This window comes from Ornithodoros turicata, chromosome 1, assembly GCF_037126465.1.
Source record: "Ornithodoros turicata isolate Travis chromosome 1, ASM3712646v1, whole genome shotgun sequence".
Taxonomy (NCBI): Eukaryota; Metazoa; Arthropoda; class Arachnida; order Ixodida; family Argasidae; genus Ornithodoros; species Ornithodoros turicata.
Genome location: NC_088201.1, coordinates 65,377,581 through 65,404,659, shown reverse-complemented (window position 1 = coordinate 65,404,659; position 27,079 = coordinate 65,377,581). Strand labels below are relative to the sequence as shown.

At 46.9% G+C, this 27,079-nt stretch overlaps 1 protein-coding gene across 1 annotated transcript in view; it reads right to left on the bottom strand.

Moving 5' to 3' along the window:
* LOC135378340 (15-hydroxyprostaglandin dehydrogenase [NAD(+)]-like) overlaps window positions 1–26,781 on the bottom strand; it is a 31,900-nt gene extending 5,119 nt beyond the window's left edge. Inside the window, exons 1-6 of the mRNA XM_064611355.1 lie at window positions 26,672–26,781; window positions 22,645–22,759; window positions 18,847–18,970; window positions 10,350–10,456; window positions 3,691–3,787; window positions 2,973–3,049 (exon numbers count right to left, since the gene is read on the bottom strand). Coding sequence (XP_064467425.1) covers window positions 2,973–3,049; window positions 3,691–3,787; window positions 10,350–10,456; window positions 18,847–18,970; window positions 22,645–22,743 — 504 coding nt within the window. The 5' untranslated portion in view covers window positions 22,744–22,759; window positions 26,672–26,781. The remainder of the gene's footprint in view (window positions 1–2,972; window positions 3,050–3,690; window positions 3,788–10,349; window positions 10,457–18,846; window positions 18,971–22,644; window positions 22,760–26,671) is intronic.
* Window positions 26,782–27,079: the final 298 nt, after the last annotated feature.

Below are 27,079 nucleotides of genomic sequence, written 5' to 3'. Positions count from 1 at the left end.
GATCTCCTTACTCGATGGATCTCTTGACTCGTTGGATCTCTTGACTCGTTGGATCTCTTGACCGGAAGCGCTTCCATAACACTCTTGTGCCGGCCCGTGGAAGACGACGACGACGCGCCTCTGCTGCCGCACGCTACTGCGCCTGGCAGCCAGTTCTACGGGCACCGTCCTAGTGTGGACATTCTGGGCAGTGCTGGGACATTCCATCATCGCCGATCAATTCTCATGTAGAAGGATACCACCTCCTCTACATTTGGTGACCAGAACTACGAACACCATGTTCGGCGTAATTCAGCCATTCATCACCCTAAATTTTTCGGCGGCGAACCAGCAGCGAACCACCTTCTGGCCGGCAAGTCGCACCGGGGCCCCAGCTCCATCGGGGACCCGCAGGGAGACCACAGCAAGTTCAGTTTCCGGCCTCCACCTGCTTCATGATGGTCCTCCCCGGCACTTCTCTGGCGACAACCAACATTCACGCTCTCGTACCGGTCGCGGTACTGTCGCCCACTGAGCAACGCACTCACCCAGCAACAAGCAACGCAGCAACGATCACTCAACGCACTCAGCGCCGCTCAACACAATCAGCAACCACTCAAGCATCCAAGCAGTCAAGCACTCAGCATTCACATCTCATCACTGGAACCCGCCCGGATCGCAGCGCTCTTGTTCTCGCCATCCCGCTGCTGCGGCATCAACAGCCACAATCACAAGCCGTGCGTCCAGTCGTCCATCATCCACGAATCGTCCTCATTCTCTTCATGGTATCTACGCGGACCTCAACCGCATGCACCGCTCCGCGTCTGAGGGGGGGAGTGATACCGCGGCCCGTGGAAGACGACGACGACGACGCGCCTCTGCTGCCGCGCGGTACTGCGCCTGGCAGCCAGTTCTACGGGCACTGTCCTAGTGTGAGGCCACGTCTATCTGCAGCTGGGGCATTCCATCATCGCCGGTCAGGACTCATGTAGAGGGACATCACTTCCTCTACACTCTTTTCAACCTCAGCCGTTCCACCTCGCACCGGGCAGCCACGTTTTCTGCTTCTTGTGCGCCGTGCTGGTGGAAGCGCGGGAAGAACGCAGTCACCTGCAGTATCCTGTCAGTGCGGACTGGCTGGTCCGATTCAGTTGGACTACAGTATTATGGTCGGAACAGCGCCGAGAATCCGTCGCTTGCGGACAGAAGAGCTTCGGTTCAGCCAGGGGCGCGAAGCTGTAGTAGAAATCTATTGTAACTGAAAACTCACGTGACCTCCGGAGCTGGACCAATGACTGAGGACTATCCACCCTATTTCTTTTCTTTTTTGATTATGCCGTGAATGACGTAAATGACGTGTCATCCATTTCTCTCTCACTACTTTCCTCCTCTCTGCTCTGCTTCCCGTCTTCTTTTTGCTCCTTTTTTTCTTCCATTCACTGTTTTTTTTGGTTCGCGTTTGTCGGAATGCACTGGGAGTTATAGGAATACGACGGAGCCTTGGTTGTATTTGTCACATGAAGTATTTTATTGTGCGACATACGGTTATGCAAGCAAGACGTACACAGCATGACTGCGGTAACGAAAACATGACATTAATATTGCTCCAGAATTTGCTTAAAGAAGCCTGATAATGTCAGACTGCCTCTGGGAAGGACTGCTACTGGGGACTGGAGCTCAGTGGCTGCAAGATGAAAAATATTGGTATCAGATATACAGCTATGCATGTGAAAGTTGCAATGTAAATAGAAAGAATAAAGGTGCTATTGAACGCGAAAAATAAGAACGGTGGTAGGGTTGTGAGAAGCTCGCAACCATGGGGTGTGAGCGACCTTAGTACAAAAAATACCTTCACAATGCTCACAATGATATATTCAGGCCAAATAGCCCGACAAACTTGACTTTGGCGCTACGTACAGAACAGCTAATAAAGTCTTATACAGACCCATAACCCTTATACAGTACGACGTGAGCGGGTATTTAATCATAACATTTAGATGATATTGTTTGATGTAGTTTCACGAAAAGAAATATAGCCTACCATCGTATTTGCAAAGCTACGCTGTCTGTCTCGGTCACAGCGTATTCCGGTCCCGATTTACGGTAACTGTTATTCACAATACACAAAATGCCGTATGTTGTAAGGCAACAAGTAATGACAAATGACTTACCTGTCGGCAGTCGTTGACCGGGTATCGGGTACGAGGCGTTCGGACGCTCGAATAGTTTCTACACCAAGAAGCAGAGCAGAAATGTTGCGCAGGCATCTTCCCTGGCAGCTGTGACTGTTCGAGGACACTCACATGATACAGCTTGCGTTTTTAAACAGGAAAAATCAGAACTCATAGTCCAACCCAACCGCTACACAACACGAGCCATCCGAAACGGACGCCGGCGACTCCGGGGACGCCGGTTCCAACTGGCACAGCCGTCGCACTGTCGCCTGTTTGAGCGCTCGCGAACAAATTTGAAAACGGCCAATCATCGCTCAGAAAACGAATTCATCCTCATGGGAACCAACCAGTAATCACTAGCCACCGGATGTCTCCATGACGTTCAATTTATGACGCTTTCTGACGTCCGATGACGTGAAACGCATGAAGCGCCTCACTTTATCCCGCAAAGGAACTGGCGAGTTTCGGGCCCTTGGTTCAGCTCTGCTCGCGTTGCGCGCGGTTCCCGTTGAGGCAACGCTGGTACAGTGCTGGACAAAAGTTTACGGAACACTCTCCAGCACATTCCTTCCTCGGAGTGACATGCTAGCAGCGAATGGGACCGTACGGACTTACAGACACGTGCCTAGGTAACCCAGTCACCTGTTTGTAGTTCGTACGGTACCATTCGCTGCTAGCGTGTTACTCCGAGGAAGGAATGCGCCGGAGCATGTTCCGAAAACTGTTGTCCACCACTGTACATTTCGGCTGTGAAAAACGCTGCACGCGATTCCCACCTAACTCAGCCAAAATTCGAATGAATAAAAGAGAGTCACATACCGAGAAACTTTGAACTAGCCCTACAACGCCAAACTTGCTTGCTGTGTAAGCCGGCACCCCCTCCAAAGCAAAAAGACCTGGAAGTATAAACGTCACATCAAAAACATTACGCGGGTTTCTTATTACAGCTAATCGTCGCAATTGCAGTCACACCTCATTGGTGCTGTGCCGTTGCTTCGATCCTTCGTAAATTGGCAACAAGCCTGTATAGGAAGGTGTAACACAGATCGCCAGAGGATGGAACACGGACAGACAGACAACACAACAGACGTACGCTCGTCTGTCGGTCCGTGTTCCCGGCCCTCCTTAGCGGTCCTGTGTCACGATGCGATCTCAACAAGCCCAAAGATTTGCTCGTTTGCAAGAAGGGATCTAACTTGGAGATCTGGAGCATCGCTGCCACTTGGAGATCGTGCATTATTAATTGTGCAATGCTTATTTTCTCGGCTAAAGTTTGTAGTCCGTTTACTGAACATTAACTCTTCATTACTTAATCATAGAACTGTCGTTGCGTTCACTTATTCCTTCTTCCTGCATTTCCTGAGTGCTTGTGTTCATTGACCCTTTTTTTTAATTACTTATCATAGACGAGAACGTATTCACCGTGTGTAGGCGTACTGGAGTAGTCAGTAGTTTGTCTCACTTTGTCGTGGCTCACATCCCCATTGTTTCATTTTCACGTCGCCATCACCAAGTCGACATGTGATCACGCACTTACCCAGAAAAGAAGCCGTAAAGACGACATTTCCTCCTTCTCCTCCTTTGTCCTTTCCCATGTACTGCAGAGCCAGGTGTCCAGCCGTAACGTAGGATACCTGTTAACATAGCGATAGTACGCTGTGTTCAGCAACATGACCTTGTCGTTATCCCGTAACCATCACTTCGCCCGTGACGGGCACGAGCTTTCCGGCGAGGGCCAATCCTATCGCTGATTTGAAATATTCACCTCACAAAACCAGTGCCGTGTATAGCAAAGGGAGTCTGGCCATTAATAGAGCCTGCCTATACCTGGAGCTCCGCCCACTTTTCGAGCTCTCTGGCCAATCACGAGCCAAAATACAGTTCGCTATTAATCCCAGGCTATCCAAGCTATACAGGGTGTTTCAGTTAAATCCCCGGGCTAAATAATTCGCGAACCGGTGCACCAATCGAATAACTTTCTTTTTTACAAGTATCTGTCCAATACCGCCTACAAGATGCGCACCGCGTGAATGAGCGGGAGGCGCTCATTATTTAAATAAAAATGCAAATGAGTTTCGTAAAAAAGCGTAACTTCTAAAGCAGGGCGCTGTCGGTATTAAAATGGGTACTACCCCTTTTGGGACCTTCAGTTGACACCTTTCAGAGAAAAATCTGCCACCGAAGCGGGTCATTTGTTGCAGTAATTAATTGGTTTCGGTTTACGTATTTTTGTCGCGGCTGGTCGCGGCGAAGCGCAAAAGGACGTAATTCATTGGTGTAATTCATTGGTGTAATTCATTGGTGTAATTCATTGGTGTAATTCATTGGTGTAATTCATTGGTGTAATTCATTGGTGTAATTCATTGGTGTAAGGACGTAATTCATTGATGGATAAGGGAGTGAAAGAGCGTCTTTTTGCGCTTCGCCGCGACCAGCCGCGACAAAAATACGTAAACCGAAACCAATTAATTACTGCAACAAATGACCCGCTTCGGTGGCAGATTTTTCTCTGAAAGGTGTCCACTGAAGGTCCCAAAAGGGGTAGTACCCATTTTAATACCGACAGCGCCCTGCTTTAGAAGTTACGCTTTTTTACGAAACTCATTTGCATTTTTATTTAAATAATGAGCGCCTCCCGCTCATTCACGCGGTGCGCATCTTGTAGGCGGTATTGGACAGATACTTGTAAAAAAGAAAGTTATTCGATTGATGCACCGGTTCGCGAATTATTTAGCCCGGGGATTTAACTGAAACACCCTGTATACAAAACAGCTTTTTTTTTTTTTTTTTTTTTACACGTTACACGTACTTATACAGTGCCCAGAACAAGCGGACGCAAGGGAAAGACTGTCCCATGCACTTCAAACACTGGACAAAATACCATTCTCTTACTGCAAAGTAATGGGAAGATGGCCTAAAGGGAACAAGACATGAAGGCACTCAAGGCATTGTGTGTCTACCTAAAAGAAAGCGGTATACACTGCCGCTACTAACAGGAACACACATCATAACCCTCAAAACCACCTAAATGAGATGGAGCTGCAGGCGCCCTTAGGGCAGCCACCCTGCTCCAAGTCTTTCCCCCGATTTTTTTTTTTTTTCAGTTAATTACTACTACTACTATTACCTTTCTCTTCTACCTGCTTTGGTCGGAGCGATGTCGAAGGGTTCACAGAGGGTGTCTTAGATAGGCTCCTCCGGCTGGACACGAAGAAGGCGTGTGGTCCAGACGGGATACCCAATGCTTTTTTACAGCGGTATGCAGAGTGGTGTTCAAAGTTTCTTTGTGCCATTTACCAATCCAGTTTAAGATCGAGTGAAATCCCGTCTGAGTGGAAGGTAGCCAAAGTGGTACCAATATTTAAAAGCGGTGATAAATCAAACATTACTAACTACAGGCCGGTATCACTGCTAAGTACTAGTAGCAAAGTTCTGGAACATATTATCTTCAAACACATAATTAGCGTTTTGGAAGAAAGTGATTTCTTGGTGAAAGAGCAGCACGACTTTAGGCGAGGTTACTCGACAGTTACGCAACTTGTACACATAGTTCATGACTTTGCCTCTGTTGTAGACAAAGGTGGTCAAACGGACGTTGTGTTTTTAGATCTATCAAAGGCATTCGATAGAGTTTAGCACACTAAGCTGTTGTATAAATTGAAAAACATAATAAGTAATGATCGTATACTGCAATGGTTTCACTCCTATCTTACTAATCGTAAGCAGTTCGTGAGTGTTGGCGGAGCCCATTCGCATTCCTTGGCAGTTCTCTCCGGAGTACCACAGGGGTCCGTGCTTGGACCGTTGCTGTTTCTAATTTTTATAAATGACCTTTGTATCGACATTCCAGGAATCCAGTGTCGTTTCTTTACTGATGACTGCATTTTGTATTCTAGTATAAACACTACTAACGACCAAATCAAATTAAACTGTCTTCAATCTATTGTTCGGTGGTGCGAAATGTGGCAGATGGAGCTCAATGTGAAAAAGTGCGTGTTCATGTGTGTCACAGCGAAGAAAACTTCGTTGTCCTTTCCGTATAGCATTAACACTACTGTGTTGAGTAAAGTGGAGAACCAAAAATACCTTGGTGTATCAATAGCATCAAACCTAAGCTGGGCCGAGCATGTTGAACAAGTTGCTACCAAAGCATCCCGTAAACTTTGGTCACTGAGGAGGACGATGCGCCACTGTACGTCTGCAACGAAGCTGACGGCTTACACTACGTTAGTGCGGCCAATTTTAGAGTACGCGGATATTCTTTGGGATCCCTACGTACAGACGCATACTAACATGCTAGAATCTGTGCAGAAAAATGCCCTTCGATTTATATATAATGCATATGGTCAGCACACATCTTCGACTTCACTCTATGCTAAATCTGGTTTGCCAACCTTGGCTCAACGAAGGAAAATTCGGCGTCTCAAGTTTTTGCACGATATAGTTAGCGGTACTAATGGGCTCAAGTTCTGCGATTACTTAACTTACAATTCGAGCCGACCCACAAGACTGAAACATCGTAAATTAATCCGTGAGTTTCGTTGCAATAAAGATGTGTTTAAATTTTCTTTTTTTTCTTCGTACTGTACGAGAATGGAACAAATTGCCCTCTTGTCTTACACAAATTCCATCACCAACCCGGTTTTTACAAGGTCTTGTAGGCAGTGGCGTATCTAGAGCTACCTGCGCCCATGGCAACATGGTTAACATGATGTCCTTGGGGATGCGTTTTCGTGTGGTCCGCACTAGGTTTCACAGTACAACCTTTCTAATGGCGGTTGCTTTAGATCATTTATGAATGTGCCAGGTTGAGTGCCCAACCTGGCACATTCACACCCGACCACATAATGGCGCCCCTGTTCACCTGGCGCCCATGGCACCTGTCCACACCTGCCACACCCTAGATACGCCACTGCTTGTAGGCTAACTTTCTTTCTAGACTTCAGACGTTTAACACTTGACATATTGCACTGTGTATAGCCGTGTGTTGTATGTGTTGTATGTAGTGTACTCACCTCATCTGCCATCGACATCAGCAGATGGCCGGCAGTATCTTTCAAATAAATAAATAAAATATATTACCTGTATTCACTCGGTGCCGACATTTTCGGGAATCTGGATTGGATTAGATTGAATAGGATATTCCCTGACGACCTAGCAACATAATGGATTTTGCGTCCACTTTTAAAGGCGCCACCTGGATGGAGAGGGGCATGTCGGGAAGACGCAGAATAGCAGAAGCAGAAGTAGCAGAAGCAGATGTGCTTGCCAGCAGAACTGATTAGGCCGGCAGAACCGCTACTTGGAAGAGACTGCCGGTATTATACCTATTTTAACGTGATTTTAACTATGAAATACAACAAGATTGAATCAAGAACGGACAAAGGTGTGTGTATATGAATAAAAGTATGTCATAAAATGCACATTTTTGGCCATCTGTAGCGTTTTTCTTGCTATTTGCCTGTGATCGCTGTCGTTACTAGGCCTAACAAGGACGACGAAACATATTTTCAGGTAAACATCGACACGGGAGCGTAATTTAAAGGTGATTTGCAGGATAATTGCAACAGAATGTACACTTATGGAATAAAATTGGCATAATTTGTGAAAAAAAATTGTCATGAAATCCTCGCTTCGCCGTTCCAAGCTACGCTGCCATTTTCGGAAAATTTTGGTGTCATGGCGGCCCGCATAAAGAACAGCAGCCAATGAAAAACGCTCAATTTGATTGACAGGTCGAGCCTCTTTTTTAGGCTCCTCCTAATGGCCAGACTCCCTTTGGCATACACGGCACTGCACAAAACGGTTTCCACGCGGCACCATACGCTTTTGGGAGTGAATGTTGATTGATTGAGATATAAAAAATATGGAGGTGTGAGACCCGACAAAGTCCGGTCATGCTAGTGCAGGACTCGTGAATAGAAAAGAAAGTAGAAACACCAACATCAGGATTACCAGGAGGCAATAAAAAAAAAGAAGCAAAAGAAAAATCAAAGAAACAGAAAAAAAAAAAAGAAGCAGGGTCCACCTAACGCATGAGTCCAGTAAATGAAACAAGAGTTCAGATGGACGTAGACTATGCACTAATGGTCCTCGTCACACAGCACGATGCATCCAGTAGCCGCCACGGATACATTGAGGGTGTCGGAAGGTCACATGATTTCAAAAACTGCATAACGGCGTGTATGGCCGGTACTTGGTGACCCACAGGCCAGTATCCAGTAACTTTTTCGGTGCTGAAAGGGCGGTTATCCGGGTGGGCCGGCGACGGTTCTAAACCCCAAACGCACTGAAGCAGGATCCACATCGCGCGCAATCGTCCTTAGACGCCGATCGTGATCGTCCTCAGCTGCGTACAAAGAGTCTCGGCGACAGATATCAATAACGGGAACACTTGTCCCCCGTTCGCGAACGTGGTTACGCACTTCAATGAGGGTTGGCGCAGGCGCAGTGACTCCCTTTCTCCCTGGCGTACTCACTACTCGCACTGCCGGTTACGTGCTGACAAGATGGCAGCGATGGCGGCGGCCCGCACGGAGAAAGCAACATGGACAAACGCCGAAACAGCTGTAATAGTATTTGGTTTTAACGGACTATCGCAACCGTCGCGGTCGATTCTGAAACTACAATGCCATTTTACTCCTCGTTCATCACTGACAATAACGCGTGAGCGCCCTTTGCCGCGGACAAGGCCAACCTGGGAGCGGCAGAGAGACATTGGCGTCCGACCGCTGGGCGGGACTGATGACGCCTGCAGGTCGCGGAGGATTCTGAGATCGGTTCGTGGAATATGCTGTTTCTGGTTGGCGTCCTACGTGTTTGTACAGCAAGGAGCGTAACACACTGTTCCACAGAACATGGTCATGTCAGCACTCACAAGTGAGAGTCTGCGTACTTTTATCGAGTTTTTTTTTCACTTAGTACATTGCGGTTCGAACGCCAAGCAGACGACTTCTGAGACAATCACCTGCGCTGCGCTCCCATTCGTGTGCCCGGCTTACGTCGTTCTGGCTTAGCTGCAGAGGGAGTGCGAATCTTTAAAACTCGTTTATTTAATATGTAAGCTGTTTTCGGAAGACAAACTTGGCCAAGTATAGAATATGGAACCATGCGGAACATTACCGTATCGGTCTCGTACACACCCTTCCGGATGCGATAGTCCCGTTAATGTGAATTTCATTCAAGCAGACATCCTGAACCAAAGTTTTCTTTTAAGTGAAGATTCAGTGGGTATTGTGCCCAGCTCTCGCCAGCCGGCGCGAAATGAAAACCTGATCGCGAGCGTGAAGTGATATTGTAAGTATAATTATTGTAAGTGTAAGTATTACTCACATACTCTTACAGCACAGCATTACAGCAAAATAATTAAAAAGATGAGAGAACGGTTGAGGTGTTCATCACATAGCGACGTAAACTGCGCACAAAATGCTTGCCGTATTTTAAGTCGGGTGGCAACAAACAAGTTGTTGACAACAACATGTTGTCAAGGTAACGGTACTTTTCACTCCGCGATGAGAAATTTTGGAGAGCAGCTCTATAGAGGGCCGTTCCTGGGTTGAGCGGTGTTGGCGTTGTAACCGGCAGAGCGAACGAGGAGCAGAGCGAAGGATGAATGTATGGAAGCGCGTGAGAAGGAAAACAGCGGGGAAGCGTACGAGGAGGAAAGCGAAGGAGGAGGGTGCACGGTTCGCAAGCACGGCGAAAGCGAAGAGGGGACGAGGAGGAAAGTGAAGAAGGAGGGTGCTACGAGAGCAGTCGAATGAGCCACGCTCGGTCACGCTCATGACCATCAAGAACGGGGATAGTGGAGCTACCTGTAGAAAGTACAGCTTGGGACAAAAGTTTACGGAACACCGGTGTGTCGCATTTCTTCATTGGAGCGACACCTTAGCAGCAAACAGGAGTGGACACATCTACCGAGAGACGGATAGAATAGCCGGTCACCCGTTTTTTTTTATTCAATTTCCTCCTGTTAGCTAGCAGAGGGCCACTTCGATGAAGAAGTACGCCAATACCGTGTTCCGTAAACTTTCGTTCAAAGCTGTACTATGTGTAGAAAATAAAAAAACAGTGGTGTAGAACTCAACCAGCTGCGCTCAAACTTCGCATTCCCGACTATCGCAATCGCTCAGGGATTTCTTTTTCTTTTTTTCCTTAATATTCTTTTAAGATACGAAGTAGTGTGTCTGAACTTACCAAGTTGATGTTGATCACACGTTCATATTGATCCTCGCCACCTATACCCGCGTTATGGGCCAAGATGGTCACCGCGCCCCATCGCTTAATGATGTCTTTGAAGGCACCTAAACAGATTGCGTCGAAAGAAATTGGAGTGTGACTTGTATGTACCACCCATAACCGCTGAGCGATATTGTAACAGTAAACACTCTCGAACAACAAGGATACTCTGAAGGGTGGTCTGCGGTTGCACCCGACTGAGAAAAAAAAAAGGAATAATTTTAGTCCTTTTGGCAAGTACACTCTAAGAAAAAAAGGAGTAAAACGGGGAGCACTTGCAGCTTCTACTCCCCTAGTCTGCCCCCCCAATTACTCCCCATTTTAGTCCCCTAACCCAACATTTAGTCCCGACATTTACTCCCCAGGACTGCAAATTGTCACTAAACTTCGCGAATGGTCTCCTGAATCCGACAGTCCACGTAAATATGTGCCCTTGGTCAATTTGAACGACATAAGTCGACATAAGCGACATAAGGCTGTATAACTCAGACAACGTAGCAATTTTCCAGCCACACAGAGTAAGAAACAGTTAGCGCATCTTTCTTCGCAAATTGTGCCCTAGTATGGCGCAAGGTTTTATATCACCATATATATGATGGTTGACGGTTTGCTTCAAAGTATTTTCATGCATGCGCACCAATTATGTACCTGGGACTCTTACAACAGCGCGTGAAATGCGGTCTTCACTCTGTGACATTCATTTACTCCCGTACATTTACTCCGGAAAGGGACTATTTTTTGTGGCAATGCAATTACTCCCCAAAAGGAGTAAAAGTACTCCCTTTTTTCTTAGAGTGTAGATACGAGGGTTGTTCAAGTCAAACTGGGACTTTTCATTTTTCGCAAAAGTAAAATGAACTTACAGTCGGGAAATTAGTTTTATTTTTCAACGTAATCTCCAGCTGCACTGATACACTTGTCCCAGCGTTTCGCGAGGCCTTGGATGCCAGCAGCGTAGAAATCCTTATCGGCGCGTAGCAGCCATGATCGGACCGCATTCTTGACCTCGTAGTCGCAGCTGAAGTGGCGGCCCCCAAGGAACGCCTTCAGTGGCCCGAAGAGATGGAAATCGCTGGGGGAGAGGTCTGGACTGTAAGGGGAATGTGACAGCAACTCCCAGCCAAGTTCCTGTAAGGTGCGTGTCGTGAGATGCGCGTATTAGGGCGTGCATTGTCCTGTAGGAGGAGGACTCCTTTGGTGATGAGGCCCGGCCGCTTTTGTTTCAGCGCCTTATGCACATCCCTGAGAACCTGGCAGTAATATGCACTATTGATGGTGGTACCACTGGGCGGAAAATCAACATGAACAACGCCAGCCTTGTCGCAGAAATCAGGCGCTCAGATGATCAGGCGCTCCACAAGTTTGGATGTTCTCAGGAACTCTGACACTGGCCTCTGAGCTGGCCCGGCCGGGATCGTCCTGCACTGATGTACGGCCGTCTCGGAACCATTTGAACCACTCAAACGCTTTGCTGCGGCTAAGTGTATCGTGGCCATACTGAGCCTGAAGTCTTCTGTGAATTTCATATGACTTGACGCCTTCATTCACGAGAAACTACATGACAATTCGCTGTTCGATGTGCGCGCTCACCTCGTTGTCGGCCATCTTGTCCAGCACATGTCTTCTGTTTTGTACAAACTTTGGACCACCACGTGGTGAACGCGGAGGCCTGTCGCGTGTGAAAATGACGAAAAAGAAGTAGCGCGAGCCATTTGTACACTCAGGAGACAGAAAGTCCCGGTTTGACTTGAACGACCCTCGTACATTGCCACAACCATTAGTTCCTCTCGTGATAAATCGCACGGAGCTTTATGCGAAGTGTAGGGAGTGTTTGCGGTGCTATAAGGGAGTAGATTTCAGGGCTATGGGACTAAAATGGGGAGTACCTGCAATCTAGGGGCCTAGAAGTTGTCATTGCTCCCCAACGCACTCCTTTTTTTTCCTCAGAGTGTGATATACGTATATGCAGGGTGGCCCACCAACCATGATAGAAATTCATAGTAAAAAACGTAGGTCCCGGAAAGACATGCGGTCAAGGGATTTTTTTTCTGCCAATAACTTTTGCCACATATTGGTAACATTTTTATTTCATTTCAGTTGACGGAAAGTTAATTTCTTGAATTGAACTCCGAAATTTCCCAAGGCAACCTAACGTTTTCTTTGCGGAAATGGGTTCCCCGTGGTCATTTTACTCAGTATAGCAGATAATCCCACTCGTAATGCAATGGCAATTGCAGAAATAAATTCGCCGAAATTCCGTGGAAATGAGCCCTTCCTCCGCCTCTTTTTTAACGCCTCTTAGTTTGAGCACAAAGCTGCGAAGAAAGGAGGTTACACTGCCACGCCACATGAGGGGGGAAAGGGTTACAAGCCGTCGGGTGACCTTATTTTTGATAAGCGTTCACCGCGCGTGTTTGTTCCGTGGGTAAGATTTGTAACCCTTTCCCCCCTCCGTGCGGAGTGTCAATCTAACTTCCTTTCTTCGCAGCTTTGCGCTCAAACTACGAGTCGTCAAAAAAGAGATGTAGCCTACAAGGGCTCATTTCCACGGATTTTCGGCGAATTTATTTCTGGAACTGCCATTGCATTACGAGTGGGTTTATGTGCTATGCTGACGACCTCATCGAAGACAGCGTCGTCAAGTACCGTCCGTACCGTCTCGCTCACTCGGAAAGGGCAGTGGTTCGAGGTATCGTACGAGAACTGGAGGAAGCCGGCACCGTAAAAGAGTCGAACTCTCAATTCGCAAGCCCTATTCTGCTGGTGACGAAGAAAACCGGTGAAAAACGATTGTGTGTAGATTTTCGTGCGCTTAACCGTATCACAACAAAAAGCTACCCTCTTCCACTGATTGACGACCAGCTGGACAGATTGCACGACAAAAGGTATTTCACCACGTTAGACCTGGCATCGGGCTATTATCAAGTGCCGATAACGGAGTCGAGTCGGTCGAAGACAGCATTTGTAACTCCAGACGGGCATTACGAATTTACCAGAATGCCCTTCGGTCTCGTCAACGCACCAGCTGTCTTTCAAAGGATTATCAATGCCGTACTTGGTCCACTGAGACACACGATAGTTATGGCTTACATGGACGACCTACTGATCCCTACACGGACTACAGAGGAAGGACTGACTTGTCTCCGTCAGGTGTCGAGCGTCCTTAGGGCGCAAATTTGACACTACGACTGAAAAAGTGTTCGTTCTTCAAAGAGCAGACGTTATACCTGGGCTATGAAATCTCTGAATCAGGAATCAACCCAGACCCGAACAAGCTTCGTAGCATTGCGGAATTTCCAGTCCCACGTAATCAGTTTGAGCTAAGACGATTCCTCGGACTGTGCAGCTACTTCCACATATTCATAGCACGATTCGCACTCATTGCAAAGCCACTCAGCCAACTGCTTTGCAAAGATCAGACGTGGTGTTGGTCGTCCGACCAAGAAACCGCGTTCCTTGAACTTAAACGAAGGCTGATGGAGAAGCCAACACTGGCCTTATATTCACCTATGGCCAGGACCGAGCTCAACACGGATGCTTCAAGCCACGGCTTTGCAGGTGTGCTTCTGCAGGAACAATCAGACTATCTCCTCCACCCGGTTATGTATGTCAGCCGCCGAACGACACGTGACGAGGAAAAGTATCACTCGTTCGAACTGGAGTCATTGGCTGTCGTATGGACTGTGGAAAAGCTACGCCCTTACATGCTTGGGTTGAACTTCACGGGGGTCACTGACTGTAATTCTCTTCGAACGGCTTTCTCGAAGAAACACATCGTTCCCCGGATTGGTAGATGGTACCTTCGGCTTCAGGAGTACCACTTCGAGACCGAGCACAGACCAGGCGAAAGGATGGGCTACGTAGACGCGCTAAGCAGGGCTCCCGTGGGAGAACCCGAAGAAATAGATGGTAGTGGAAACTGTACAAATGCTAGAGACAGCTGTCACAACTGAGGACTGGTTGGCAGTGGCGCAACGTTCAGATCCGTACATCCAGAAGATAAAGGACAGCTTGGCTAGTGCAGACCGAACAAAGGAAGCGAAGGGAGTAAAGCAGGACTTTGTACTCAAAAACGGAAGAGTGTTCCGAAGGCTACAAGACGGAACAAAAGACACGCTGCTATGGGTGGTTCCAGCACGAGCACGCTGGCAAATAGTACGCAAATGCCATGACGAAGCATGACACTTCACCCTTGATAAAACAGTGGAACTCCTACAGCGTAGCTGCTGGTTTCCTCGCATGAGACGTTACGTGAAGAGCTACATCTCATGCTTAGAATGCTTGTACAACAAGAAACCATCGGGGAAACGGCCAGGAGAGCTACACAGCATCGAGAAGGTGGCAGAACCCTTTCATACGATACATATCGATCACCTGGGCCCCTTCGTGCGAAGCAAGCGTGGAAATGCCTACGTGATCGTCCTGGTGGACGCTTTCACTAAATTTGTGATCATTCGTGCCGTGCGTAATACAAGTGCCGTCCTCGCTACGAGATTCCTCCAAGACATTGTGGGCATGTTTGGTGCTCCGGCTAGGATCATAACGGACCGCGGAACATCATACGCGAGTGCACTTTTTGAGAAGTACTACCATGACATCAAGAGCATTCACATCAGAAATGCCATGGCGACTCCCACGGCAAACGGCCAAGTGGAGAGATACAATCGCTTGATCACTCCGTCCATTTCTAGCCTTACCAAGGATCCCGACGGCAAGGACTGGGATGAGACCCTACCTCAAGTGCAATGGGGAATAAACGCTACATACAACAGGTCAACTCGGACGTCCCCGTTCAGCTTACTGTTCAACTATGTGCCGCGAAACCTGACACGCGACCCTGTACGAGAGACGCTCAAGGAAGAGCTAGATAAGGAGATGTTAGAAAGACGAGCACAAGCGGCCGAAAACATCGAGAACGGCCAAAAGTATCAGCAAGGCCTCTACGACAAGAAGCGCAGCACAGCGCCCGAGTACAAAGTGGGAGACCTGGTACTGATTGAAAGAGAACCTCCCGCTACTGGAGAATCCAGGAAACTCTGCGACAAATATAGAGGACCGTATGAGGTCATTGAGAAACTGCCGCATGATCGGTACCGAATTCAATCCTTGCCCGAGACTGGCCACAAAGGTCGAAGCTACAAGGGCACTGTCCCGGTAGACAAAATGAAAAGGTTCGACATTTCACAAGACGACTTCGCAAGTTCGTCAGAGTCATCCGATGATGACGAGCAGGAACCAAGACGCTCTGCGAGACTGGCCCAGAAGATGAAAACTTAAGCTTTATTTGTTCGATCAGGTCGATCGAAAGAAAAGGATGGCCGAATATAGGCAAAATACAAGACTTAGTTTCGTTTTCACGCTTATAGGTTGGCAACCATGTTACAGGGAGAGAGAGCATACACTTCCTCAGGAGCAACGGACAGAACATGATCACGCGCAGCAACGCTCTACGCATACTCTAGGTTAATCTACTCATATATGTGTGTGTAATGTAAGACAAATAAATCCAACTCGTTTGAAGCCTACACAACTCCAAGGCAGACCGTGTTCTCACCCTAAAAAGAGCAAGCTCTCTTTTTACCCCCCCCCCCCCCTCTATCGCGTTCGCGTAAGGAGACCAGAGCATGTGTGTATTGTCATGAGCATGGAGGTGGCCTATGTATTGTCATCAAGCAGGAGAGCTACTCGTACCTATTCCCTTGGAAAAGGAAAACAGATACTATACATTGCTTGTCTTAGGAACTCCCGCAAACTCGATAGTCCGATGAAAGATGGAAGTCACTGAAAAGGTTAGCCAGCTGTAGGACTCGAACCCACATCTTCTGGAATGCCGGTCCAGGGCTCTACCAATTGAGCTAAGCTATAGTCCGGCTCGTCTCTGAGTCAAAATGGAGGGTGAGGTGTCTAATTTTAATTCAGTTATATGCACACAAATAACACTGACGTGGGGAATTGCTGAGAGTATTATCTCACCATCAACACAATTCGTCTGTGTTTCCTACTGATTTTGGTTTGAGAGAGTCAGTAGGTCCACCGAAAGTAAACTTACTCAATGCACACAAATCGTCCCCTCCTCCCCACGTCCTCCTTTAAGATACCTCGTGAACAGAGATGGTGAAGACGTGTTATAAACGGAAAGTCGGTAAGCCTTGCAAACTTGAACTGAAGACGTTTACAGGAGGTCTTCCTTTAGGATACGTTTTCAATAGAGATGACGAAGACTTACTATAAACGGAAAATCGGTACGTCTTATATACGCACTATAAATTACGGCTTCTAGACGTCGCGTTGACGTCTTGATCGTCTTCTATTCTAATTTGACCAAATAAAGACGTTTTTGCGACGTTTTGTGCTACTAGGGACGGTGTGGTGCCACATGTAGCCGCTGACGCTGGAAACCCAAGACAACTTCCGGTTGGGCCTTCTGTTTGTAAACAGTGAAAGGGTGAATATACCAAAACGCGATTCAGGAAATGGGCGCCGCCATTAGTGCTGCCGCCCGTGGTAGTCACAAGAACTGTGCACATGTGGACTGCCTTTTGCAGAGTTCGTTCCTTTTCTCGTGTGTGTTCGTTCATTTTCCTGTCTGTTCATGTTCATTTTCCCCCGCTCGGAAAGCGGCCCAAGCAGCACAATGTACTGAAAGTCGAGTGCGATAGGGGTGGACGGGTAGGTGGAAGGCCTTGAGCAGACTCGTGAAACTAAAGAACATTGATAAGGCACATACCGTCCACCCCTATTGCACTCGACTTTCAGTACATTGTGCTGCTTGGGGGTGTAGAACAGATATCGCATCGGCCAGCACTCCTCACGTGAACTGTGCATATCGCACGCGGAAGTAAGCAATCTTCTTTTTCCTTGATCTTGATACGCTGTTTACCGGATGACTAGTTATATGCAATGTTACATTATCATCAGTCATACTCATAAAGACGGCAGCCACCAGTATTCATCCCAATGGGAAGAGCGATTCTGGCAGTCCACCCCTGTTGTGTCGCTGCTGGGAACGAGACAAAGGAGCGCACAGAGACTAGTGGTTTGAGGGTAATGCGACAAGGTCTACAACGATCGGTATGTGCAATGTCTTGAACAATATCTTTCTCTAAAACTGCGCAGATTTTACCCAAACGAATTATGACGAAGCGAGTGCTTCGCCTCTGTGAAGCGCGAGCGCGCTGAAAGCAACACACTGTTGACATGATCCGGCATACGGCAAGGGAGAAAAAAATGCCGGCTTCGAAGAAGGCTTCGTTGGTTGACGTCGCGGAATCCTCCTCCGGACGAACCTCCGTAGTATGGAGCCAACGCCACTTAGATACAGAAGGCCTTCTTAATGCCTCCTCTCCCTCCTTCGCTACGTAGACACATATAGTCAGAATTCGTCTGCTACAGCGATTCGCCATTCTGCCAGTTCAGGCACTCTCAAATGATTGCAGCTAACTTCGCAAATTTGTACCTATAGGCTAAGTGTGAAACACGCTTTCCAGAAAATCATTCTTGAGAGTAATATGGGACCGTTTTGCGCTTTATTTCCTTTTCCCATTTGGTATGCGAGGACATCCATTTACTCGCACATGACAGTGGATGCCGATGCGGCAGACGGTGGCTCGTCTCCATGGCTACGACCACTGAATGCACGTTCGCTATAGGCTACGGCCGTTGAAAACATGATCCTCATTGGTTGTCTAGGTGGTGTTGATGGAGCTCTGTTTTCTGCTCTTCGCATTTCGGTTTGCTATTGTCATCATTCACGGATTAATTACTCGCGCAAAATGAATGCGAATGTTGTTTTCGGGTATTGAGGGGGTGGTTCATGTTCCGTATGATGCTCTTCCCAATTTTTTTTTCGAATCCTTGCGAGGTCTCCCTTTAAATGCACCACTACTCCCGCGATTCGCCACGAGCTCCCGCGCGAAGGCCAATTGTAACGGTTCTTGAAATCGCGGCCTACTAAACCGCCGCCGCACGACGTTTGAAGCGCGCCAAGTTTAAAAATAAGGATAACGCTTGCTATGTGAGAGTTCAAGATCAGGGACACTGCTTGGAAGGCCTGTTCAACATCTCTACAAGATGAAGTCTGCGGAGACACGACAGCCATCCGACCACGCTTGCATCGACCCACCACGATGCATCAGCAGCAGGTGTATCCTCGCGGGCGGTAAGCAGTTGAATATATATTATATATATATATATATACATGACGACATTCAAGGCCACCCCTCACACGGCCCTCGCAATATTCACTTTGATTCGGCTCTCGGGCAATAAACTACATGTATAATCAACCTCGCTGTTACTGTATTCCACAAAATGATGCTGTGACCTTTGTGTGATGGTTACTTGAAGTAGGCTATTCACTTTACTGCGTGAAGCATAAAATAAGTTCATTAGTTATGTGGTACTACTTGCCTTCCAGCTTTTAGGTCACATATGAGAAAAACTGCTATAACTTTACCTTCAAAACAGTCCTTCTTAGTGACATCAATGGCTTGAAAGCAGACAGATTCATCTCCATACTGAGCTTTTAGCGCTTTGCATGCGCTGTTTCCTTCGTCTTCAAGGATATCAGCAATGCAAACCTGAGATCCAGAAATAAAGTTCAGCGATTTACTAAGGGTAAGTTGAAGGATAAGCATTCTGCTTAGGAGCCGCCAATATTTCAAACAGGACACTGTCCTCCCACTGGACACTGTAGAACACCCATTCATTCGAAATGTCGACGGCTCCAGCCCTGAGACCAGTTGATCAACTAAGCCTATAAGAAAGAGACATTTATGGTGAGAGCATACAGGGTGTCCCAGCTAAATGCGAACAGATTTTTTTTAAATATATATATCACTTTTTTCGAGATGAAGTCAGTTGCAATATAGCATATGCTGAAAGGCCGTCCTTAAGAGGGCATCAGCAAACTCCTAAGGTAATGTCCTAATTTACTTTCAATAATTAACTTTTTAATTATAAAAGCTACGAAGTTGTCCCAATGAGAACATCTGGTCCCTTCGATCACCTGATACCGTAGCCGTTTTCAGAACAAAAATCCGGTCATGCGCATGTTCATGGTGCATCTCTAGAGGCGCGTCTTCCCTTCACTCCCAATGTGAGAGGGTGAAGGAGCACAGTGCCGCCTCATGCGTCAAGATGAGGTTTAACTTATGGAAACAAAACAAACGTATCGGGTGACGCTATCGAAACTGCCCTTATTTTCGGTTGCATTTTCTGTTTTCTTTTAATCTTTTTCCAGGACACAAGAGACGATAGTATGTTCTTTCACTCTCTCACATTGGGGGTGAAGGCTTCTTGAAGGATCTTGAATACACGTAATATCTTTATGTAGTAAATTTTCTATATAAACTCTGCTGCCATTTTGAAGTTGCTTTGTTATGTCTAATTGTTGTGTATAAGGATCGACATAGTTCTGTACTGACATGTGCTAGCCCCTTTTGAATTTGTTAGTGTACATGTTCCCAAACTCATGTCTTTTTCCTTTAAATTTGCTCTATAAACTTTGCTGTCATTTTGAAGCTGCTTTGTTATATGTCTAATTGCTGTGTTATAGTCTTTCATAGTTCTGTATTTCCCTATTCTTTCTGTGCTGACATGTTATAGCCTCTTTTGAATTGATAGCGTACACGCTCCGTTGAACACAATTCTCCCCACAAAGTAGCTAGTTTTTTGTTCAGTGTGCAAAGACTGTATTACCAGGGCATGCCCTCACAGTCTTATTTCCTATTGATTGAAAGAAGCAGAACCAGAAGGAAGGACGCGACTCCGAAGACGCGCAATGAACAAAATAAAGAAAAAAATTGTGTTCCTTCACGAATTTTTTGCGAATAGTCTATCGAACGGATTTTGTTCTGAAAACTGTTATGGTATCAGGTGACCAAAGGGACCAGATGTTCTCATTGGGTCAACTTCGTAGCTTCGTAACTTCGTAGCTCTTAAGAAGTGCCCTTCAGTATATGCTATATTGCAACTGACTTCATCTCGAAAAAAGTGATATATATATTTTTAAAAAATCTGTTCGAATTTAGCTGGGACACCTTGTATATTGTCGCTAAATTATTATTGGGTTTCTCAAATAGGCAACATTCACCATTACGCCCTGAAATCGTTGTTTATCATTCTGCTTCGTTTCGCTCAACAGTTTGCAACTGGCACATAGTGGAAATAAATAAAAAAAGTAGAAACGGCTGATTCCTGGAACTCTAGACAAGTGTGTCGCAAGCTGTACCTGTTCCGTTATTGTCTTAATGCACGCACTGACGAAAGCCACGTAAAATGTGCGTGCTCATAAATTTAATAAGCAGTAATCAGTTTTCTAGCATCACTTTGTTGAGGTTTCAAATGCCCCGCAGTTTTTCCCAAGCAGGAATACCACAAATATTGTCATCTCACACACAGCCAGCATGGCCTTAGACTATTGCGGAATGCTGGTTCCATTCGTTGCGTTTGTATAGCCCAGATAAGGAAACACACCTACGTCTGTTCGATATAAAGGTGAGAATCACACTCTGACTTTATTCTCGACAAAAGGAGAAACTCCCACAAGGAGAGGGGGAATCGGACGCTATACTAAACAAAACACGAAGCAGAGAGCATCTCCGACCTCGATCCGATTTCACCCCGGTGTGGGTCTCGGCACAAACTCAGCGCGAAATGTATAGTGCCTCGTACGTAGTCCCCTGTAGGGGCCTCACACTACAAGACCTGGCCTTAGATTGGCCCATAGGAAATTATATGTTTATAACACGATACAGCTATGCTTGGACCGTACAGTTGCAATACAAATTTTCCGATTTCCATTTTTTAGCCTTTTTTTTTAACCTTACTATAGGGTGATTCCGCGTAAGATCAGGCAGGTTGTTCCCGGCGACCTCCCGGATTTTTTTATAAGCAATATATGTTGAAGCCCAGCTTATGGAAATCATTCCAGGACAACAATGAATTGAAAATTATTTGGGGAATTCGCGTAAAAAATAATTACGTGAAACGGAACGGCAATTTTGCGCAGTGGTATTTTCATCAACCTTTGGACGTTGTATCTATGGGGCCATGAGGCGCAGGGGGAAAATATTATTGTCACAGAATATATAGGTCGTCGTTAGTTGGCCGCGTACTTTCTACGGTCGCAGCTGTGACAGATAATTTCCTAAAAATTATCAAAATCACTCATTCTGCAGATTTTCCTGCTTTTTAGACGCCTCAGTGCTCGTCTCTACCTACCAGGTCTCTACCTACCAGTGTGTTTCAAGCTCAATAAATTGTTCTGGAAACTGTTTAACTTCCCCTGTGCAACAACTATATAAGCATGTGCAAGCCACATCATATTATACTCGGCCACATAAAGAGACCCTGCAGTGAATTCGAAAGATTGCCCCATGCTACAAAGTGATAAGCCGCATCTGCATGCGCTGTCCCTATGGGCATACAACTGGTGAGGTAGGGGTGATTCTAAGGTTGCTGGCTGTGCTTTGCCCTTCTCTGATCCACAAAAAAATTTGATGTTTTTTTTTGGGACACGTGGAACACATGTCTGTAAGCAGTATGAACAACGTACTGAGTGGACGGATACCTGAAACGGACGTCCAAAGTTGACAGTTTCGCTCAAGTTTCGGTTAAGCAATTCGCCCCTGAGAGCTTTGTCGTCGGACGACCTGTTACATTCTTGATGCGAGTAGAAAGAGGTTGTAATGACGAACATTATGATACCACATTCACTATGTATCGGTAACAGAGACGAGCACTGAGGCGTCTAAAAAGCAGGAAAATCTGCAGATTGAGTGACTTTGATAATTTTTAGGAAATTATCTGTCACAGCTGCGACCGTAGAAAGTACGCGGCCAACTAACGACGACCTATATATTCTGTGACAAAAATATTTTCCCCCTGCGCCTCATGGCCCCATAGATACAACGTCGAAAAGTTGATGAAAATACCACTGCGCAAAATTGCCGTTTCACGTAATTATTTTTTACGCAAACTCCCCAAATAATTTAATTCATTTTTGTCCTGGAATGCTTTCCATAAGCGAGGCTTCAACATATATTGCGTATAAAAAATCCGGGAGGTCGTCGGGACCAACCTGCCTGATCTCACGTGGAATCACCTTTAAAGTAATGAAGTTACTTCAGTGTGGTGAGTGTAGCTGTATAGCTAGTTACATTTCAAAGATAGTAGTTGTTCCTTATACAGGCTAACCGTAACTTCGTTATGACTGCTACGTAGAGTAACTTCGTCGCCGAAGATGACTCACCTTGCATCCCTTCTGGAGCAAAGCTTCGGCAATAGCAGCTCCAATGCCTCTCGCAGCTCCAGTAACCAGCGCAACTCTTCCTTTCAAAGTGTCTGCCATATTGTTTCTTCCAGTTCTGTGTGTGTCAGAGACAGGGATCAACTCCAATTTCTTACATTCATGATTAATAAATGTTTATCGGTAGATTGAACCAACAAAGCTTGAGTTCCCTTCTTCGCACTTCTGTCACATTATGAGGAGAAGAAAAAATTGGAGGGGAAAACGAACTGGTCGGTTGAAAGGAGTTAGAGAAGCGATATATTAAGGTGGGACTCCACAACAAAATCACCACAGAGGTTGTCGTATACCCATAACCTTTACGATGTCAAGAAAATGTGTACGAAATATCTCGTTCCAAAACTGCGCAGATTTTATTCAAACGAGTTTATTACGATGCGAGCGTTTTGCCTCTGTGAAGGGAGAGGGCACTGAAAGCAACACACTGCTGACATCATCTGGCAGTCGGCAAGGGAGAATGCAGGTCGAAGCAGACGACAGTGCTGGGTGACGTCACGGTATACTCCCCTGAACGAACTGCCGTAGTATGGAGTACGGTTTCGGTTTGCTCTCGTCTTAATTTACCAATTAATTACTCGCGCAAAATGCGTGCGAATGTTGTATTCGGTATCGAGGGGGTGGTTCCGGTTTGGTATGATGCTCACTCAATTTTTTTTTTAATCCTTCCGTAGTCTCCCTTTAAACTGCAATTATTCAATGTACCACATAGTTCTATGCACCAAGAGTAAGGGTGCAGTGAATTAACCTCAATGAATTACCTGATATAATGAAAGTTAATAACACTGACTGAGATAAAATCCTTTAGCAACATATAGGGTGTGCCCATAACTCTAACAATCCTGCCACACTTCAATAAAAAGTCATTCTGTTTCCTTCTAAATCTATAAGTAAATATTTGGGAGTAGATTGACACGTAAGGTGAGTCGGCCAATATTGTGTGGCGACATGCTGCACGTGACGCCGAGTAGGACGCAGACACGGTGCTGGATGCGGTGTTTACCTCCCCCACACTGCTGCCGTGTTCGGCCTAGATCGAACACGTGACCTCGAGCTCAGCGAGCCAACGCGCCAGCCGACTGAGTTTTCCCGCCTTTTGGTTTCCTTTGGTTTTGGTTTGGTTTTCGCCGCATCATTTTCTGCCGCTAGAACTGGTACCTGGAAAGCGCGCGCTTTTTTCTTGGTGTCATGGCAGGCTTTCGTCAGGGACGTTCAGCATTTGACAACGCACTCGATCTCGTTTCTGAAGTGCAACAAGTGAAGGCTGAAGGCAAACCCACCGGTGCGGTTTTTCTCGACGTAGAGAAAGCGTATGACAACGTGTTGCACGGTGCCATGGTCGCGACGCTACACGAAGTAGAAGTAGGAGGTTGTGCAGTCTTATGGATTCAAGACTTTCTCTCTGGCAGGCGCATCTTCCTGCGCACCACAGAAGGTGACACCGCTTTCCATCCCGTCCGTCGTGGTGTTCCATGGGGAAGTGTATTGAGCACTCTCCTCTTTAATGTTATAATGGCTTCACTTCCCGCCGAGCTTCGTGATCATACCCTCTGTACGCAGACGACATCTGCATACGGACCTCTACAACCCGTCGAGACACTGCCCAACGCCGGTTACAATGCGACTTGGATTCTATTGTAGAATACCTTGCCGACTGAGGCTTATCGGTCTCCCTTGTTAAGACCGTTGCCATGGCATTCACCCGACCTTCATTCCAAAAGTATCCATTGTTCGTTAGTGGGGCACCGCTGAAATTTTTGCCTCATTGCAAGTACCTTGGTGTGATATTAGACAGAGGCATGACATGGTCTCGGCACGTGAAAACAGTAGCCAACAAGAAACACGGTTTTGTGAATGCCCTACGTTGCAACAACGAGACAAACAACTACGTTGCATTGCTGGATCGTCGTGGAGCCCTTCATGCGCTGACCTCCGTCACGTGCACACAGCGTTGATTCTGGACACACTGCAGTACAGCCTCCCTATTATGCACGGCCTCAGCGTATCTGGAGAGCGTGAGCTTCTCAATATTGAGGCCCGAAGCATCCGCGTCTGTTTGGGAGTTCCCAGAACGACAGACCTACTCTGTTCCGGCAGAGGCATGCGAAACGCCACCAAGCATCCTACGGGACGTGGAAACACTCCGGATTTATGCGCGGTACCTACCTTACACCGCACCCCTACCATTATCTTCGGCTCATTGTTATTGACTGTCCGGACCCTAGCTATGGCAGCGCTGTTGACCGCCTGAAAGTGTGCTTCCCCACCATCTGTGCGTTCCTATGCGCCGCCAATGTGGACTCTTCGCAGGCCTCCTGTATGTGACCACATTCCTGGTCTTCTGAAGCAAAACTCTGTAGCTTCCGTTGTTGCTCATCAACTTGCGCACGAGCACTTCAACTACCTTCAACGACTCCCTGTGTACACCGATGAGTCAGTATCTCAAGGCGGGCCAACAGCAGCCTTTTACATCCCACATGAAAACCTTGAAGTGGCGCAGAAACCCCATACGAAACCTCATCTACCGAGTCAGAGCTTTTCGCTATACTGACCGCATTGCGGGATCAGCGCGTGGACTGTGTTCACGGGCAGTACGGCGGCGCTAGAGGTTCTGGCAAGTTCTAGCAAGAACAATCGGCGGCCTAGACACCATGATGGTCGCAACACACAACAGACTTTTATCCTCGGGTCATAGCCTGTCTTTCCAATGGGTACCCAGTCACACCGGCCTGCACGAAAACACCCTCGCAGACGCCTTAGCACGTCGGGCACATGTGGACGTCCCCTTCCATAACTATTCCCTACCACTTTCAGCCTCAGCATGTCGACTACAGAAACGCCGAATTCGCCACAGCGCCACTCGGCAGTTTCAACAGGCCGCTGTCCGATTAAACGATCATCTTCCGTTCATCGACCCGTCGATGAATTTCGTTGCCACACACCACTGCTCGCGTCGAGAAGCGTTCATTCTACACCGACTACGACTTAATGTTGCCAGGACACCTCTGCTTCTCTATAAAATGAGTCTCTTCACTCGCCCAAATGCCGCACCTGCACTGTTGAAGCTGATATTCCGCGTCTTCTCCTCGACTGCCGCAGATTCCACACCCTTCGGGGCACGCTGAAACGACGCCTACTCGAGCTGCGGTACACAGACATTTGCTCTGACCACTCTGCTCGGCCCAGTACGGCATCCCACACAGCGCACTGTCACCAAAGCAGTTTTGACGTTCCTGTGCGACACAGGTCTCATGAACAGCCTGCGAACTCAAGTCGTGCCATCTTTTTCCTCAGTGCCCCGCCCTCATATACATTACCCTAATCTTTTTTCTAAATAATCTTTGTTGTTAATCTGTGTCATCCTTCTTTCACCATTTGTTAGTTTATCCTTTATTTCCTAGTTCTTTTCTTTTTGTTTATTTTATTTTTATTTTATTGCTGAATAGCAAGCCGACATACCATGTGGCTGACCGTTCCTCCCCCCTCACATGAAAGTTTTTTGGTATTGTTGTAAATAATGTGGTTAAAATGTCAATAAAAGTTCTACCGCGGCAGAAATTACCAGCAGGGAAGGACACAATGCACTCCATGACAATTTTCTGAGCTTCAACGAAGGCGGGATAATTAAAGATGACACTATTTTCCTGTGAAATGCGAAAGTTTATACGTTTCTGCGTTTTTAGCGTCGACGCTGCGATACTGGCATCAGTGCCCTATAAATCAGGCATTTTCTCAGCACCTTCACACACTCCTCCAACGTCCCCAAAGCATTTTACAACACTTCACCAAAAAATGGCTCATAGAAAAGCCGAAAAAAGCAGGAGACATGGGTGTCACCGAGACCTGTTGGTCCTATAGACTATCTTACGAGATTTGGTAAATCGCAACCGAGTACAAGGCCGCTTCTCTGAAATCCAACTAAGCTTGCATACAGAATCAATGCTCAAAACCGATACATTTTCGTTACACATACCGCAGGACTTCAGGTCGAGTTGTGCTGCCGACAGATTCCAGAGACCACCAAGCAACTTACGGCGGCGCTCAGCCTCAGCAATCTGCGCTCGTATGAGCTGTAGAAACGCCCATCCCAAACAGCTGACCTAATCTTCTGATAAAGGTACTCGGGTATGATAACAGGTCGAGACGGTAGTAGACAGACGTGGACAATGTGAGGAGGATGGGGTGCGATTGACGCACAAGGCTAGCATGAAGATTCTTCATGCAGACTTATACCCTTTTCACACCGGCAGTCTTAACCGTGGTAACGCCGACCAACCACGGTTTGTTGTTGTCACATGGCAGTTTGTAACATGTGAGCAGTGACGACGTGATTGTGACACAAGCACCAGGTATACTGTAAAACCCTTTATTTTCGCGGCCC